This window comes from Spea bombifrons, chromosome 7, assembly GCF_027358695.1.
Source record: "Spea bombifrons isolate aSpeBom1 chromosome 7, aSpeBom1.2.pri, whole genome shotgun sequence".
Classification (NCBI taxonomy): domain Eukaryota; kingdom Metazoa; phylum Chordata; class Amphibia; order Anura; family Pelobatidae; genus Spea; species Spea bombifrons.
The window spans coordinates 27,895,876-27,914,336 of record NC_071093.1 but is presented as its reverse complement, the minus strand read 5'-3'; the positions used below and the strand labels follow the sequence as shown (position 1 = coordinate 27,914,336).

General features: G+C 40.1%; 1 protein-coding gene across 6 annotated transcripts in view; it reads left to right on the top strand.

Annotated features, from left to right (window-relative positions):
• Nucleotides 1–9,197, top strand: part of MYO1B (myosin IB) — an 83,929-nt gene extending 74,732 nt beyond the window's left edge. For all 6 annotated transcript variants that reach the window (XM_053471845.1, XM_053471840.1, XM_053471846.1 and 3 more), the window contains 5 exons: nt 1,238–1,344; nt 3,169–3,301; nt 3,861–4,013; nt 7,712–7,839; nt 8,740–9,197. In XM_053471845.1, the coding sequence (XP_053327820.1) occupies nt 1,238–1,344; nt 3,169–3,301; nt 3,861–4,013; nt 7,712–7,839; nt 8,740–8,863 (645 nt within the window). In that variant the 3' untranslated portion in view covers nt 8,864–9,197. The remainder of the gene's footprint in view (nt 1–1,237; nt 1,345–3,168; nt 3,302–3,860; nt 4,014–7,711; nt 7,840–8,739) is intronic.
• The last annotated feature ends 9,264 nt before the right edge of the window (nt 9,198–18,461 follow it).

The window sequence follows — 18,461 nt, the reverse complement described above, 5'->3', positions numbered from 1 at the left end:
GTCATTTTTATGGCTGCAGAAGGCAATGCAAAGAGCTCTCTGCTTTTCTATAGGAAGTCCTCAAAGATAACACACAATAAACTGAAGTTTTTTTCTAGCCGCAATTACAGATCCTAACAAAGCAGCTCTAGAAATAACACACGGTTACAGGAGTGGCGTTTAAACACCATAAAACGACAGCAGTTATATGCAAAGAAAGGTATAATAAAAAAACAAAGCAAAAAAAAACCACAACAATAATACAACATGGAAATGTGTGGTGTACATGTGATGCATATGCAAAAGTGTTAATATAGGTAATAGAATAATGAACCACATTCCACTTTTATCCTTTGTGCCTACTACCGATGGATGACTTCTGATTTGATAGCTGTTAGAGTAAACCTTTAGATATAGCCCTATCTGTTGCCACTTTCATTTGTAGATCAGGTGAGACAGCAGTATTAGAATGCGCCAGTATGGAGTTGTCAAATTGATCTATTTAACGGCTAAATGTTTTTTTTTTGTTTTTTTTTACTGTCACAATTTGTGTGTGATATTGGTGTCGGACAGGTCTGACAGCTGTTGTTTTTTTTGGGGGGGGGTGGACATTTATGCAACATTTAATCAACTACAACTCTAAAAGATATACTAGTGATATAACAATTCTTGAACTTGAATTTTAAGTTCTCCGTCATCCAATCTAATAAAAGATATATGATGTGTTGGTCATTTAATTACTTGAAATCAGGTCTAAACTGAAGCATGATCTCAGGGTGAATCACTAGATTAGATCAGTTAGAGTTAATGTAAAGCTGCCCTGTATAACATCTGCAGTCCTAGTTCACTGGGACATTATTGTGTTTCTGTTTAAATAGCGTTTTTAGGAGGAGGGGAAGACATTCTTTTATAGAGGAAATGGCAAAATTCTTTCAGCGCGGTGATTGTAAACTTCCTATTCTTTATTACAGTTGATGTGAACTTCAGTAATGAATGCAGCTTAAAATAACAAACAGCATTCTTTCACCTTAACTTAAGAATGGACTTATTTGCTACTATTTTTTATCTATAATAATGGCTATTTTGAACCTTATACATATTTAGTGTCTTTCTCTTTGACAAACAATATTATTTGTATGATGATTTGCTTGTTGATAAATGTTTTTAATTGTTTTCTCAGGACAGTATCTTTAAATAGTTTGAGCCCTGTAAGCTATTTATTATTATTTATTATCTAACTTTAACATTTTTTTTCTAGTGCAAAAAATATAGGGACCAATTCACAGAGCAGAAGAAATTCATTTATGATGAGAAACTGGAAGCCAGCGAACTCTTCAAGGACAAGAAGTTGTCGTATCCTGCCAGGTAACAAGCTGAACGCAGTTTCTCTGCAAAGGAAATCTAGAATTTAAATAATAGAGTGATTTAAAATTGATGCATAGGTTGATGAATGGTGGTTAGAATGAATTATATACATGTGATCTATTGATATCTGGGTATGGACACATTTACAGATATTGATATTTAGCGCTTTATGCATACTTATGCTGTAACGTTTCCTATTCATTAATGTCTGTCTTCTCCTGGTACCACCCTTCTCGCCCATGCGTGCGCATTATTTTCACTGGGCTGCTGGAATGGCCTCTCTTGTCCAGCTGGAGCATCCTTCAGACCTACATGTATATGTAGGGCATCAATAGGTCACTCCCAGACAGCTGTCTCTTATCACTTGCTACAGCATAGATTATTGCAAATAGCTGAGATGTTTTCTTTTCTGGGTCACAGTTATGCAGACACATTTTAAACCTTTGTACTTAATTACAGTCTTAAAGCTCCTCTGTGACCTCTGGCAACACAGAATTGCTGTGCAGAAGGCATTGACTCCCTAGTTAGCTGCAATGTACCTTTTTCTTGAGTTGTACAGACATTCAGATAGCATTAAAAAAATATCCTGCACATACACCACCAAAAAAAATCTACATTTACACAACACTACACAACAAAAATTAGGAGAGAGAGAAAGTGGAACGGTAGCTGAATGTAGAAGCCAAATCGCAACGGGTTACTTAGCAGAAAGGAACATTGCTTTCTAACCTAGAATGGTAGAAAAATACATCAACTTCTCCAACCCTAAAAGCCAACATTCAATGAGCAGAAGTGTGGCAAAGCTTAGCATGCAGCTATGATAAGCAGAGCCGGCCTTAGGTGTTCCGGCGCCCTGTGCGAACTACTCCTCTGGCGCCCCCCCTCACTACCCCCCTCTGCCCCTTCAAACTACCCCCCCTCTGCCCCTTCAAACTACCCCCCCTCTGCCCCTTCAAACTACCCCCCCCTCTGCCCCTTCAAAACTACCCCCCCCTCTGCCCCTTCAAACTACCCCCCCCTCTGCCCCTTCAAACTACCCCCCCCTCTGCCCCTTCAAACTACCCCCCCCTCTGCCCCTTCAAACTACCCCCCCCTCTGCCCCTTCAAACTACCCCCCCCTCTGCCCCTTCAAACCGCACAGGGCGCCACACTCCAGGGGGCGCCGCCGCCGCCGCCGCCGCGGGGTCCTCCGCCGCCACGGGGTCCTCCTCCGCCGCCGCCGCCGCGGGGTCCTCCTCCGCTGCCGCCGCCGCCGCGGGGTCGTCCTCCTCCGTCGCCCCCTCTGCACCTAAATGAAAACGTTGTTTTTTTTGTTGTTGGTTTTTTTAACTTTATTTAACATCCTCCATGTTAAATAAAGTTAAAAAAAACTTTATTTAACATGGAGGTTGTTAAATAAAGTTAAAAAAAACCAACAACAAAAAAAACAACGTTTTCATTTAGGTGCAGAGGGGGCGGCAGCGGAGGAGGACCCCGCGGCGGCGGCAGCGGAGGAGGACCCCGCGGCGGCGGAGAACCCCGTGGCGGCGGCGGCAGCGTCGGCGGGGGAGGACCCGGCGGCGGCGGCGGCGGCGCCCCCTGGAGTGTGGCGCCCTGTGCGGTCGCACAGGTCGCACACCCCAAAGGCCGGCCCTGATGATAAGCATCCTTCCATCGGCTGTAAGAGACGTGAATCTGTCTTTTTTAAAATATTTTTTTACTGTATTTTGTTACTATTCCTCTCTTGTATTTCTAATTTTTAGCTGTAGTAATAATTGTGCGGATGTGAAAGTTTTGTAAAGTTCTACAGATAAAATGAAGATCCTTTGTCCTTTTATTTAATAGTGTTGGGCAGCCATTCCACGGTGATTACTTGGAAATCAGCAAGAACCCCAAGTACAAGAAGCTAAGTGATACAATAGAAGAGAAGATCATAATAGCAGACACTGTAAATAAGATAAACCGAGCCAATGGGAAGGTAAGCTCGTCCGGCTCGCTGAAAATAATTGGGTTGTGTGGGATTGAGTTCAAATGCTCCTATGACTAAAGAAACGTGAGAACACTTAAACATAGATATCTCAAGTGATTAGAAATATTTTCCCCCATTTTTGTGTTTTTAGGTTGCTAAAGAATTTCGTATTTGTATTAGTGCAGCATGCATTTATTATTTGTCAGCTGACTTGTCATGAGGGATTGTTGTAAATAAGGTTTAAAAATAATGTGTGTGTGCGTATAGATACATGTAATACACATGCTCTTATTGGATACTTTTTAAAACAGAAGTGTTGGGGTCTGCATAGGCTTTCAAGAGCGAGTAAAATATTAATGTACACTGCAGTTTCCTACAATTACAAATGTATTTATATAAGAGTCGATATAAGACATGTTGGTTACTTAATATCCTCTAATGTATATAGGTCAAAACTTTTTTTGTATTTTTTTGTTCAGAGCGTCTTCACGTGAGAGACTAGGACAGGACTATATATAGCAGCATATTTTAGCAAACATACTAGATAAACATTCCTTCTAATTGTCAGGGGGCCACCAGGATTTTCTTGCTGACAAAGAGTAATGTCACTATTGCTGACCAGAAGTCGGGCCAAATCAAGCTGGAGGTTCCTCTGGGAGATATCACCAAAGTTAGCATGAGTTCTCAAAATGATGGTTTCTTTGCTCTTCATCTAAAGGAGGTATGGTCGATTATTTTTAAATGTGCATGTGTATTTCATTAATTGTATTTCCGCTGAATATGTTTTCACATTACCAGCTATATATAGGAGTCTTTTACTTAAATAAAATGTACCTCGAATGGAAGCAAAATGTAATTTAGCCATTAAATTAGTAAAAACAATAAAATAAAAGGTCCTGTCCTGCCCACTAGCGAACCTGTAGGGTCTGGTGGAAGCAGGGCCGGACTGGGACTGAAAAGCAGCCCTGGAAAAATTTGGAGACCAGCCCCATATAGTTTATCTCACGGTCGCGCTCTTTAACCACACGCACCCCTTATACACACCCGACTCACACTATTCGCCATTCTTTTTATCTCATTATTTGTATTAAAATGCCAGAAAGCAAAAGTGTTAAAAGGCCCTAATAAATTAAATACATTACACATAATGGGATCAAAATATTTACTACTGCGAACATTTCAGATGAAAAAGTTCAGTGGAACAAAACACTGATCACATTATTCTTCACAATATTCTGGTAAGAAACTTTTGTTTCTTTATTAATTCATGTAGACTATTTTTTTCATATTTAATATAAGCTATGATTGAGATATGTTTTTGTTTTTTTCCTTTTATTTGCCAACCTACCCCCGAGTTATGCACATCTGCCCCCAGGCTTGCCACTCTGCCCCCCTGATATGCCTTCTAACCCCCTATATGCCACTCTGCCTCCAGAAATGCCTTATACCCCCTATATGCCACTCTGTCCCATGATATGCCTTTTAACCCCCTGTATGCCACTCTGCCATATAGGGGTCAAAAGGCATATCATGGGACAGAGTGGCATATAGGGGGTATAAGGCATTCCTGGAGGCAGAGTGGCATAAAGGGGGTTAAAAGGCATATCATGGGGCACTCTGCCTCCAGAAAAGCCTTATGCCCTCCTATATGCCACTCTGCCTCCCCGATATGCTTTATACCCGCCTATATGCCACTCTGCCCCGTGATATGCCTTTTAACCCCCCTTTTGCCACTATACCTCCAGATATGCCTTTTGACCTCCTCTGTCACTCTGCATCCAGAAATGCCTTATACCCCTATATGCCACTCTGTCTCATGATATGCCTTCTAACCTCCTATATGCCACTCTGCCATATAGGGGGTTAAAAGGCATATCATGGGACAGAGTGGCATATAGGGGGGTATAAGGCATTTCTGGAGGCAGAGTGGCATAAAGGGGGTTAAAAGGCATATCATGGGGCACTCTGCCTCCAAAAAAAGCCTTATGTTCCCCTATATGCCAATCTGTCCCATCATATGCCTTTTAACCCCCATATGCAACTCTGCCTCCCTGATATGCCTCAACCCTCCTATATGCCCCTCTGCCCCGTGATATGCCTTTAACCCCCTTTTTACCACTATACCTCCAGATATGCCTTTTGACCTCCTATATGTCACTCTGCATCCAGAAATGCCTTATACCCCTATATGCCACTCTGTCCCATGATATGCCTTTTAACCCCCTATATGGCATATAGGGGGTTAGAAGGCATATCATGGGACAGAGTGGCATATAGGGGTATAAGGCATTTCTGGAGGCAGAGTGGCATAAAGGGGGTTAAAAGGCATATCATGGGGCACTCTGCCTCCAAAAAAAGCCTTATGTTCCCCTATATGCCACTCTGTCCCATCATATGCCTTTTAATCCCCTATATGTCACTCTGCATCCAGAAATGCCTTATACCCATATATGCCACTCTGGCATATAAGGGGTTAAAAGGCATGTCATGGGACAGAGTGGCATATAGGGGGGTATAAGGCATTTCTGGAGGCAGAGTGGCATATAGGGGGACACACTTACATACACACACATGCCGATTTTTTTTGTTTTTAACACATTAAAAAAAATATTATACATTTTGTACAAAAAAATACATTACTTTACTCACCTTCTACTTCTCTTGACTGCCGCACACTGTTCTCCTCTCTCTCCTGACAGGATGCCACTGACCTGACATCCGGTGCTGCACCCCTCACGCTGCTCCCATCACTATGCAGCCATCAGATTGCTGGGAATGTAATCTGAACGGCCGGTGCGTGCTGATGCCCCCGGCCGGAGCTAAGGTGGATCGGCTCGCCATATAAAGTAAAAAAAAAAAAAAAGTATTAAAGCAGAGCCGGCCGGCGGCATCAGCACGCATCGGCCGTTCAGATTACATTCTCGGCAGTCTGATTGCTGTATAGTGATGGGAGCAGCGTGAGGGGTGAAAGGTCAGTGCGAGGGGGCGGAGCTTTCACCCCTCACGCTGCTCCCATCACTAAGTGGCCATCGCACACGGCTGCTGGGTGCCGATGCGGCCGGCCGGCGATACTGTAATACATTTTTAAAATTTAATATGGCAAGCCGGACCAGCTTGCCATATTAAATTAAGAAAAAAGTATTATAGTAGCGCCGGCCGGCCGCATTAGCGGCCGCTCAGGTCCCAGCCCGCCCCTGGTCCCAGCCCACGGACCTGCCGGCCCACCGGGAAATTTCCCGGTATCCCGGTGGGCCAGTCCGGCCCTGGGTGGAAGCCATGGAATCCTGCTTAGAGCATAAAAGGAATGGGAAATTCAACTTAATCATTACTGCCTGTTCAAAGCTTTGGCTATACATGGAAGCAAATACATTTCTTAAACCTTTGAATGGATATTAATATATATAATATAGTGAGGCGAAACCATACCACTTTTCTTATTTAGGCACACTCGTCTGGCAGGCTTACCAGTTGAAGTTGTGAACTTGGCTGGCTTTAGATTATTCAACCTGTTAAATAACACTGGTGTACTACAAGAAAATCAAAATAGTACTTAAATTCTATAGGCAGTACACGATTTACTGATGAATTCACTGAACTGGATTATTAATACTTCCTCCTGTACTTCTAATGTGTTCCTAAGCAATGTACCTAAGAAATGACATCACTCAATGTAGTGTCATTCTGAATAACAGTGAAAAATGGAAAATGCCGGTGCATACTTAACCACCTTCCAGGATTTCTAATTTAGGAATCATGGAGAACATGTAATATCACATGCGGCTCTACCCCCAGCGTGTATGTGTGTGTGATTATATACATTCCCCATAAACCCTTTTTTCTCAGTAGTTGGTATCAGATTCGGGCCCTGTGAATGCAAAAGCTGTCTGCAGTCCCCATGAATGGCACTGATGTCACAACCTAACTGTTTGCCAAGTGACACCTAATTCCTAGACACTCTTACAAGGTTAACTTGTTATAGACCATCAGAGCCCAACAGCACCTCCATCTTAGGTTTAGCAGGCACCCAGACACTAAGTATTTATTGGATGCTGGCATTAAAGTGCCAGGGCTTATGTTACCGCGTCAGTTTGTATGTTGTTTATACTTGTATTGTTTCGTGTATACTGTCTGCATAACATCTTAAAGTAATAAAAAAAATTGTATCCTCATGTTGATGTAATTTATTCTGCCGTGAACTTTCACTGTGGCATTAGGTGGCTGTATTATGTAACTTCATTCTTGGTTTATGAACCTCGTGCCAGTTAGCAAATTCCTGAGGCTGTTCAAAGTGCTGGCAGACCTCTTGCTAACTCTGCTGACTCATCAGAATTCCAAACTTTATGGTGCTGAAGTAATACTTGTAATTAGATGCTTGTTGTGCTGAATTTAATTGCAGACTTCTGTCTCTACCATTCCTAGGGTTCTGCAGCAGCTTGCAAAGGCGATTTCCTGTTCAGCAGCGATCATCTTATAGAAATGGCCACCAAACTCTACCGTACAACACTGATGCAAACAAAGCAAAAAATTTACATAGAGATTGCAGATGAGTAAGTTGGATTTCATGTTCTCATTCTTTTGAAAAATGCATTGTATCAAAGTTAATATTCTACAGCATGCTGGAACATGTGATCGGCCTTGCATATGTTTTTCTTTTCCTCATCTGATACTGATAGAAGAGTTGGCTATTGCGCCAGGGTATTAGGGAGCAAGGGTGCCCAAAAGTCTGATGCACTCTATATTCCTTTTTTTCTGTAGACCATAGAGATAAAATCGATTTCCACGTTTCAGTTCTTTCACTTCAGACAACCAAAAGCCTTCTGTACCATGTGTTACAATAATCTGGAAAGTCTAATGGTTTGGGTGTTTTTTTTGTTATTTGAGTAACCATTAAAGTTCATATCTGTATTTGCTACCATTAATCATTGATGGCCTTGTCCTAGTCAGCACAGCCTCCATGGCATGCTGTTCCCAGGTCCTAAGCATCCTTAACACTGGGATATAATGTCATATCCCAGCACTTGGCAGTAAGAATGGTGACCATTGCCCAAGGGTTAGGCCTAGGGCAGTGCTTCAGATGAAAACATTACTGTGAACAGTCATCTACTTGCACATGGTGGTGAAATGCAGCAGCTTTGTAGAGTTACAGCGCAATATAAAGAAACATAGAATTTGATAGCATATTAAGGACCAATTTGCCCATTTGGGCTGCATGGTTTTCCTGATTTAGAGACTCAGACCTTGACCTGTCCCATGCATATTTAAATTCCTTCGCAATACCAATCCTGATGGTAGGCTGTTTATCTACCTCCCTCTCAGAAAACTGCATTACATCTATCAATTGATAATTAAATCATTTTAAAAATTAAAACGCACACGGTGACCGATGAATTGGTAATACATGGCTCGCTCTTAGAATCCTCTTAACACACCTTTTTTCTCTCCTGCAGGTTCCTTGTGCAGTTCAAGCAGGACAAAGTCTGTGTGAAGTTCATCCAGGGGACCCAGAAGAACGGCAACATCCCCACCTGCAAACGAAAAAATAACCGCCTGTTGGAAGTGGCTGTGCCCTAACCACGTTTTGTTTTTTTAACCTATGAACTTGATTTTACCGGTGCAATTTTTAAAGAGGCGTTTTTGTTTTTAATTATTTGTAGGTTGTGCCAAAGGCTTGGAGTTTTCCAATGCACCTGTTTGGCCCATACAATATGACAATCTTCTGAACATTTTTAAGCTTTTTAGTACCTTATCTTTTTTTGAAGGGGAATGTATCCGATTATGGTTAATCCAAAGAAAGATGGTTTTTTTCTGAACATTAAGCATATTTCACTTATAACAGCAGAGCCCATGATAGGCGAGACCAGCATCTCTCTGTATATTTAAATGTGGTTCAGTATGTATAAAATCTGAAAACCCCCACTCAATTATATAAAGTAATAGGGCGCCTACAGAATAGTTTTCCCCGGTGGGTGGGAAGACCTCCTCTCGAGTAATGGTGCCAAAGAATGTTTCTTGGATTCTCTTGATCATGAAAAATGGAATCAGAAGCCAACAAAATCTAAAAAGTTGTTAAACCACTACAGTAAATCTATAACACTATGGAAGGTACCGACTTCATATGCTTTGTGCAACTATATTTTGTCGAGTTTGGTGGACCATCATTTGTATGGATTTTCTCATCGTATGTTTAATTGATGTGGAGAATTTTGTGTACTTAATAGGGTTTAGAAAAAAAAAATATCTACTTTTCCAATTGTGTGCAACACTGAAACATACTACAAAGTAATGAATGGATGATTACCAGGATTGCAAACAGGTAATTCGAGGTGGCAGTCCCAAACGGCATGTTTCATTTTCACTTCCAGAAAGTGGCTTGCTTGGTAGGGAAAAAACAGTAGCGTTTATCTTATATAAGAAGGCTTTTCAAGGAAAATGGTGCTGATGCCCAAAACTAGGATGAAAAATTGGTGCTGAGAATTAGCTTAAATGTATTTTGCCTGGATCTGTTCTGTGCATGAGTTACCCTTTTTATATGCACAAAGATATATTGAGGGCTTATGTATAGGCATGTTCAAATCTATTCAACATATAAGAATTTAAATTTAGATGTATTCAATTTCCATAAAAGACAAGGTGATATTTTTTTCCAATATATGTGAAATGGGTGACACGTTTTTATAGTTTCCTAATTTTGAAGACATGGTTTTGGATCAATAGTTTATAAAATCCATATAATTGATATATATATTTGTTTGCAACCATGTAATTTCCTGTACATCTAAAATAGCTTAGGCCTATTTTTTTTAAATTGAAGGAGGGTACCAGAAACCTTACAGGATCATTGCTTTTGTCAATTTCTTTGTATGTGGGCAATACCGAAACTATACTTTTATTAGACTCCGAATACATGAGTTTTTTTTTATATTTTTTTTTTTTCGGGGGGTGGGCTGTGAGCAAAAGGTTCGTATTGCAAAATCTTTCAATCTTAAATGTACCCGAATGCGGCAGTCTCAACTGCACTAAAGACTTACTATCTCTCAGCGCCATGATTACACTGAAAACCTTTTTCTCAATGTGATTGTAACAAATTAACAATACGGAAATGGCTTTCCTGGTTTAACGTTGGTATTGACGTGCAGTAATTGTGCACAATAAATTATTTATATCTCACAATACTATGTAACAAAATATGCAAAGTGTTGCAATTTAAAGTGGTGGTTCTTCATCGTCTTGTACTATTCCCTAAGGTACGCTACTGTCTTAATTGTTATCTATGCTCATGTATTTTGTATTAATCATGAATCAATTGTAAACTGCACACAAAAGGACCAGCAATATGGATCTGCATTATAAAGCATTCTCTGTAATTAACGGCAATTAACCTTTTTATAAATCCAAGACATATGATCGATATGTGTGCTGTTTTTTTTTTGTTTGTTTTTTTGTACATACTACTGATGCTCATATCTTATCAAGACATAAGCTGGATATGGTACAACTCCTCGGTTGACAAGTTACTGTTTATTTGCTATATGACTCCGTTGTCATTGTTTCATTGCTTGCAACAAACAAAACAGTAAAACAATGAAAACTGCACACACAAAGAACTATTGGGAGAGAAGAAGAGGGCCCTTCTCTTTAAACTCTGCAAGCCTCGAGGGACAGTCTAGCCACCCTATGCACTTGATGTCCGTTTTGCAACACTACACAAACACTCATTGAACATTATGGGCGAGTGTTTCTTCAAACCACTATGCCCAGCAAATATTCCCATTGATTTAAATAGGGTGCCTTTCTGCTTCAAGCAGCCAATCGGTGGTAACAAATGTTGGATCACAGAGGAGGAGGGCAGCTGCTGCAGTAGGGCTGGAACTTTTAGGACAGGTAAGTGCTATTATTTTCTTATTTTGGAAGAATGCATATTAAATTACTTTATTTGTACTTTATTTTGCATTCTTCTTTAGGGGGAGGTCAGGGACATTAGACTTCACTTCTTAAAGGCAGCTATGATTTCTGATATTTGTTAATATATGAACATGGTAGGGTAACCAATAACAGAATTACCCCATTTATAAATTTTAGTGCCTCCACATCACTTACGTAATATTGCACTGAGTGTGAATTAATGCCTCATGTGTTATATTTTTCATGGCACACTACTAACATTTTCACAATAAATTGAAAAGTTTAAAAGAAAGTGTTGGACAGTTAGATCTATATCTGTGATGTTGGAATGTTGTTGAGGAGCAGAATACACAGCATGGAAGCTAGAAAGAGAGGCTCAACTCGGTAGAAAGTAAGGAAAGGTGGTTGTGACTAGGACTGGGCCAAGTTGTCTTTGGAACTTACTGGTTTTCTGCATTAATCTAAGTCACAAGTATAAACAAACACAATGTGCTTAAGATAATAACACACAAACACTGATAATCATTAATATATTTATTGAACACACCCATTAAACATATGGCCTCTGAGTGGTCACTTATGTGGTAGATTGACTTTGATTTTTAGGGTCATTATGCTGCATGACCTAATTTCTACTGAGCTTCAGCTGGCGGACAGCCTTCCTGACATTATCCTGTATCATACCTTGAATACATTGGGAATTCATTGTCCTCGTGATAATCAGCCCTAAATCATGATGCTCCCACCAGCACACTTTACTGTAGGGGTGAGGCTTTCATGTGGGTATGCGATGCCCTTTTTACGCTGTACATCGTGCTGCATATTTTTCCCGAACAATTCAATCTTAGTGTCATCATTCCACAAAACATTTTCCCAGTTGTGTTGTGGATTGTCAATGTGCTCTTTCTCAAACTTTAGGGGAACAGCAATGTTAAACCTGAGAACAGCGGCTTCTTCCATGGTGTCCTGCTATGGACTCCATGCCTGTTCAAGGTTTTACATACGGTAGACTCATGAACAGAGATGTTAACCATTTCCAATGATTCCTTTGTCTTTATCGGTTACTCTTGCGGTTCTTTTAGCTCACTGAGCATTGTGCCTTTGTAGTCTTCTTGGCTGAGCGCCTACTTCTAAGCAGAGTAGCCACAGTACTAATTTATCCCAATTTATTAATAATTTGTGTAACTGTGGACTGATGAATATGTAAACTATTTAAGATTATTTTGTAACCCTTTATAGCTTTATGCAAATAAACCATTCTTGATTGTAGGTCTTAATTCTGAGACTTCTTTCTCTGAGGCATGGTTCACATCAGCAGATGCTACTTGAGAACACCAAACTCCAAAATGTTTGAGAGTCAAAGTAGCTCTAAATCCATTTTCATTGATTGGACTCCAATATGGACAAATTAAAACAGATTGTTTTCATTAATGTAACTTAAAATCATATAATAATTTACGACAAATGTTTACATAAATGCTGGTTATTTCAAAGGATTGAAACGTTTTGCCCATCTCTAGTCCTGACTGCATTTACAGGTGTAACACAAACCTCTATTGATGTTCAACAAACATTTATGCACTGTAGGTTGTGGAGTTTTTGCTGTAGGATCTCTGGGGCATGTGTGAGTAGATATTATTTTCAATTGATTGGTTAGAGATAAGTGCCAAGAGATGTTAAATGTTTTTGCATCAGGGGTCCTGGCAGAAAGCATGCAACGCCTGCAACTATGGCGGTAACATTCGAGATAAAATTAAAGGCTTTTGAGGTTGAAGATGATGGCTTGTTTCACTTGCAGCCAGGAACCTACGGTGCATAAATGTTTGTTGAACTGACAATAGGTATGTTGTTTTCTCTAGATAGATGCATAGATTATAAAACTTAAAACAGCATGACACCCTGGGAAAGCATGTCAAAAGAGAATCAAATCTGGTATTCAGCCTGGAGGTCACGGAAGATTCCTCCTGATTATATATTCTGCTTATAGTTCTTGAAGAGCTACAATTAATATAAATATATATATACCGTATTGGCTCGAATATAGGCCGCACTTTTTTCCCCCACTTTAAGACTTTAAAGTGGGGGTGCGGCCTATATTCGGGGTCTAGCGCCCGACGCCCGGGACATGCAGTCCCGGGCGCCGGGCAGGCAGCGGGGTTAGGATACAGATCCCCCGCAGCGGTGCAGGGGACCTGTATCCTACTCCCCGATACGCTCAGACAGCCTCCCCTGCCAGCACTTCCCACGGGGGGGGGGTGCCGGCACGGGAGGTTGTCTAAGCGCATCGTGCGGATGCGTTTTACCTCTGCACCCCCCCCGGACTTACCGGAGCAGTGGTAGCGTATCTCGGGGAGGGAGGACAGTGGCAGCATATCTCGGGGGGCGGGGGGGACAGAGTGGCAGTATGTTTTTTTGGTGCTTTTTTAAAGAAAAAAACTTTTTCTTTAAAAAAACCACCAAACTTTTAGGGTGCGGCCTATATACGGGGGCGGCCTATATCCGAGCCAATACGGTATATAATCATATTTCACAGTTAACAATAGGTAAACATCAGTAGTACATCGCATACGATTGAACTGTTTATAATAGTATAATTTGTAAAATTCTAATATTAGAAATACACAAATTATACAGTTCACATGCTGGAAAGTTTTTTTTTTTTTTTTTTTTGTGCCAAAAAAGAATAAAAATGCTTTCTAGATGTGATTTCAGATTTAGACATTTTAGAAATTGAATTCAAGCCAGATGATGCTTAGACTACGGCCTTATTCATAAATGGAGCATCTGCCACACCATCCAAAGTATAAAATCTAATAAAGAGAAAATAAATCAAAACCGTTTATACAATACACGTTATCCATGCTGGCATATCTATCCACATTCTCCGTTTCTGATTCAGCCCCTAATTGCCTTCCACCAGACGCTGTTCACAAAGCTTAGTAATACATGATTTTGCATTCTATGGGCATTGGAAAGATCATTTCATATCTGCTTACTTTAACGTACCAAGCCTTTGGAGAAGCAGTGATACCCAATTTGTTTCCCCATGGCCCAGTGAAGCGGACACTTATCTACAGAACCTGCTGCTGTGGCTATAAGGGAAAATCTAGCCTGCCCCTCCTGAGAATTCATAAAACTGGATGGATTTAAGAGGTGGATTCTAGCAGTTTTTGTTTTGTTTGTTTTTTTTACATACTGGTGGCAAAAGTTCTATAACAATGCCACATTTAAAATCACTGAAATCTTCAAGTAAAATTCATTCTACTGCCAATGTTCGTCTATGGAGGTGACGTGACAATGTGCTTGAATTTATATGCCTGTTAGTAATGGTGTGGCTGAAACTCCTAAACTTAGTAATTAGGTCATACTTTTGGTCATATAATATAACTATAAGTAGGTCACTAAGTCATAGTTATGGTAAAGGAATAACCCTTGACTCACCATGTACTCTAAAACAAAGCATCTGGCTATTTAAATTTTCAGAGGCATGTGTTTTAATTAGTGTTTTTTGTGGTAAAACCACTAAGATTACAACTACATTATTTTTAATCTTGTTTTTAAAACTTGGATTTTTATGGGTTTGCTACGTGATTTTTAGTAAATTTTTGACATACAAATACGTTTTTTTTTTACTTCCTTGTAAAGCCTCCATCAACAGATGAGAACAATGATATGAAACAGACGTCATCCTAGATTGCTGCCGCATGACTCTCTGTTTTGTTTTTGTTTGGTAGAAGGATACATGGTAAAGGTGTTTTTTTTTTTTTTTTTTAAACTGCAGTTTAAATGATTGGCACATTTAAAATTGATCATATTAAACATTCATATGGCTGTGCAATTTTTAGCATGTGCGTGTATAAATGAGCTATTAGAATTGATCTGGACCGTATGTTTTTTTTTTGTTTTTTTTTTCCTTTAAACTTCTTCCAAACCCAGAGTATTCACCTGTAATCAAGATAGACATCAGTTCACATATCTTCAAGCTGCTTTCTCGCATTTTGGTGTTTTTAACTACACCCCAACATGTAAGAGAATAAGATAAAGTAAGTGCCTATGGCAAAGGGGAAAGTTGGTTCCTCCGGCCTTAAGAACAAAAATGCTTGAAACCCTGAGGTGTTTTTGGTTTGCAATCAGATAAGTACAGGGCCTGGGTGTGTGCACTATATTATTTCTGGGAAGGCTGAACGCGGTACGTTGTTTTTTTTTTTTGTTTTTTTTTTTTGAGCATGCTACCGCATTATGAACTTCCAGATCTCTTTTTGATTATTTTTTCTATTTGTTTCATTGTTTCAGTCTAGGTGATCTGTTTTGTGAGGGAGGTCTGAGTTTTAGAGCTACTCCCTCAGAAATTTACTCCAGCGGTCTTTCCCTTTGTGGGGAAGGACAAAGAAGGACCCAAATCTCCTGTTGGCTTTTGAGCCAAGGAAGGAAGGGTTTGCATATCCCTTCAGGAAGTGCGACCCCCCAAGACAAAAACTAAGGGGATCCCGTGAGCCAGGCCTTCTCGCCCAACATCCGTCCCTGACACATGCCCAAATGTCGCAATAGTTTTGTCCATACAGTATATATATCAATCAGCCATAACATTAGTACCACTGACAGGTGAAGTGAGTAACAGTGATAATCTTGTTATCATGGCACCTGTCAGTGGGTGGGATATATTAGGCAGTAAGTGAACATTTCATCAAAGTGGATGCGTTAGAAGCAGGACAAATGGGCAAGCGTAAGGATCTGAGTGACTTTGACAAGGGCCAAATTGTAATGGCTAGACAAATGGGTCAGAGCATCTCCAAAACTGTTCCTTTCAAAAGTGGTCCAAGGAAGAAAAGAGGTGAACCGGTGAAAGGGTTAATGGTCAGCCAAGGCTCATTGATGCATGTCGGAGTCGAAGGCTACTGTAGCTCAAATTGCTGAAACGGTTAATGCTTCTTCTGATAAAAAGGTGTCAGAACAGACAATACACTGCAGTTTGTTGCATATAGGGGTTGCGTAGCTGGAAACCACTCAGGGTGCCCATGCTGACCCCTGCCGAAAGTGCCTACAATGGACATGTGAGGGTAAGAACTGCACCACAGAGCAATGAAAGAACGTGGCCTGATGAATCACGAGTTCTTTTACGCCATGTGGATGGCCAAGTGCGTGTGCGTCGCTTACCTGGAGAACACATGGCACCAGGATGCATCCATGGAGGCCTTACAGGACTTGGTGGCAAAAGAGGGACCTACACAATATTAGGCAGGTGGTAATAATGTTATGGCTGATCTGTGTTTATTCGTGCAGTGTGTTCCGCAACCACTCCCAGAGCAGACTCCACTGCTATCAAATCTTCTGTGGGCTCCAGCCCTGGATATTTTAGAGACCTAGCCACGCCTCTGCGTCAAAGCAAGGTAATTGGTTTGATCCTAGCTATCTAGATTATTGGATTAATCAAACATCGATTAAGGATTTTGATGGGATGGGGCTGGGCCCCTAAATTGAGACTAGTCCAAAAATGGCTGGTAAACTTGTATGCGGGCACAGCAAAAATAGTAACTTGATAAATGCTTTAAGCACTCACTTTTCAGTCATGAGATGGTTCGGAACATGACAACATAACATATTCACTAAAACACAAGTTTGATATTAATAAGCACAATAACATTGGTGGATTAAAATGTACAAAGTCCAGAGAGCTTCTCATTCGTGTAAGGCTGAGGATGCTTTGTTTTATGCATAGTTAAATCTATAACATGGCATTGAGAAATCTTTCCACATTTACTGTGTTATATACAGATTACCCAGCTCTTCTGACTGGAAACTTGCGGAGGTTGGCCCTTCATACTGCATTGTCAGGGAGCTGTATTGTGCAGTCAGCTGCAAACTTCTGTTTTATTGAATATACTTATGGGATGAAAACTGCATTATGTCATTATTGTATTTAATTGCCTTAAAGCTTGTAAATCTTTTACATGAAAATAATTCCTTCACTTGTTGACCATGCTTGTTTTCAACTAAAAGTGACAATGCATTTTAGATATAAGTCCCAGAACCTTTTGGCGTTGTGTAGACAAATCTCAAAGTTGGTTTTTACTATTGCACTACAATCATGGTTGCCTTGTTAGACAACCGTTTCTAAAATAGATTAGATTGGAAGAGACAACCATATTTATCCTCTACACACACCATGCCAAGTGATTTTCATATTCTATGAATTGGTTGAAATTGGCTCATGCTTGTGATGAAATGGTGAGCACAGTTCACAGCCTCATCAGATCTTCTTCATTGATTGTAAAAGTTCGGGCAGAAATTTGTCACAATAGGTAATTCTACACTTCCACTTCTATGAAGATCAAACAGATATTAGCATGTACGAACCTTTTCTGTTTTGTATAGCTGGAGGAACTCCTACTGTGAGGTTGAGTTTCCTTCAACCATGTAGGTTGGCCTTTGTATTCCTACTGCCTGATTTCTGCTTCTATCTCCATACCTTATCTTGACAACTGCCCTCTATACATCTATCTTACAATTGTAATAAATATAATCTGAAAATACTGTAATTTCAGTTTAAACCAAATGGGGTCTATTTACTAAAATGGAAGTGTGCAAGAGAGTTGAATATGGATCAGCTCCCTGATATCACTCTACATTATACAGGGACAGTTCAGGTCTTCTTAATGTAAAGTTAAACCAGCGAGGAGACTTTTAAGAAATATCCCACACTACCCATGTGTTATCAGAGAAACATAGAATTGGATGGCAGATAAGACCCATTTGGCCCATCTACTGGTAGTCTGCTCATTTTCTTGTCTTGATATAAAGACTCACAGTCCTTGGTCTTGTCTTAGATTCACACATGTTTAAATGCAATAACTGTATTAGCCTCCAACTCCTGATGAATCAGCCACACACTCGGTAAAGTAAATCTAAACATCCAACCCTCCAAGCAGAAGCTCATTGGGATTTTGCTTTTATAATGCATAGTGATAAAAAGAGTTGAAAAATGTACCTTTTCTGCAAACAACCTCTTCTAAAAAAAAAAAAAAAAAAAAAAATAGAATATTACAGAGACAAAACAGAAAAACTTTCGCTAAATGTCATACAACCCTGTTAGACATCAGCAGTGCAGAAAATTATACGCAAAATCACCATATGTTTACGGCTCTTAACTAATTCATTTGGTATCTGGAATTAAGGGATTCGCCTGAATGTCATGCTAAATGTAAAAAAAAATTAGAATTATTGGATTGTTAAACTTTAAAGAAAAGTTTTATCAGATAAGTAAATGTGA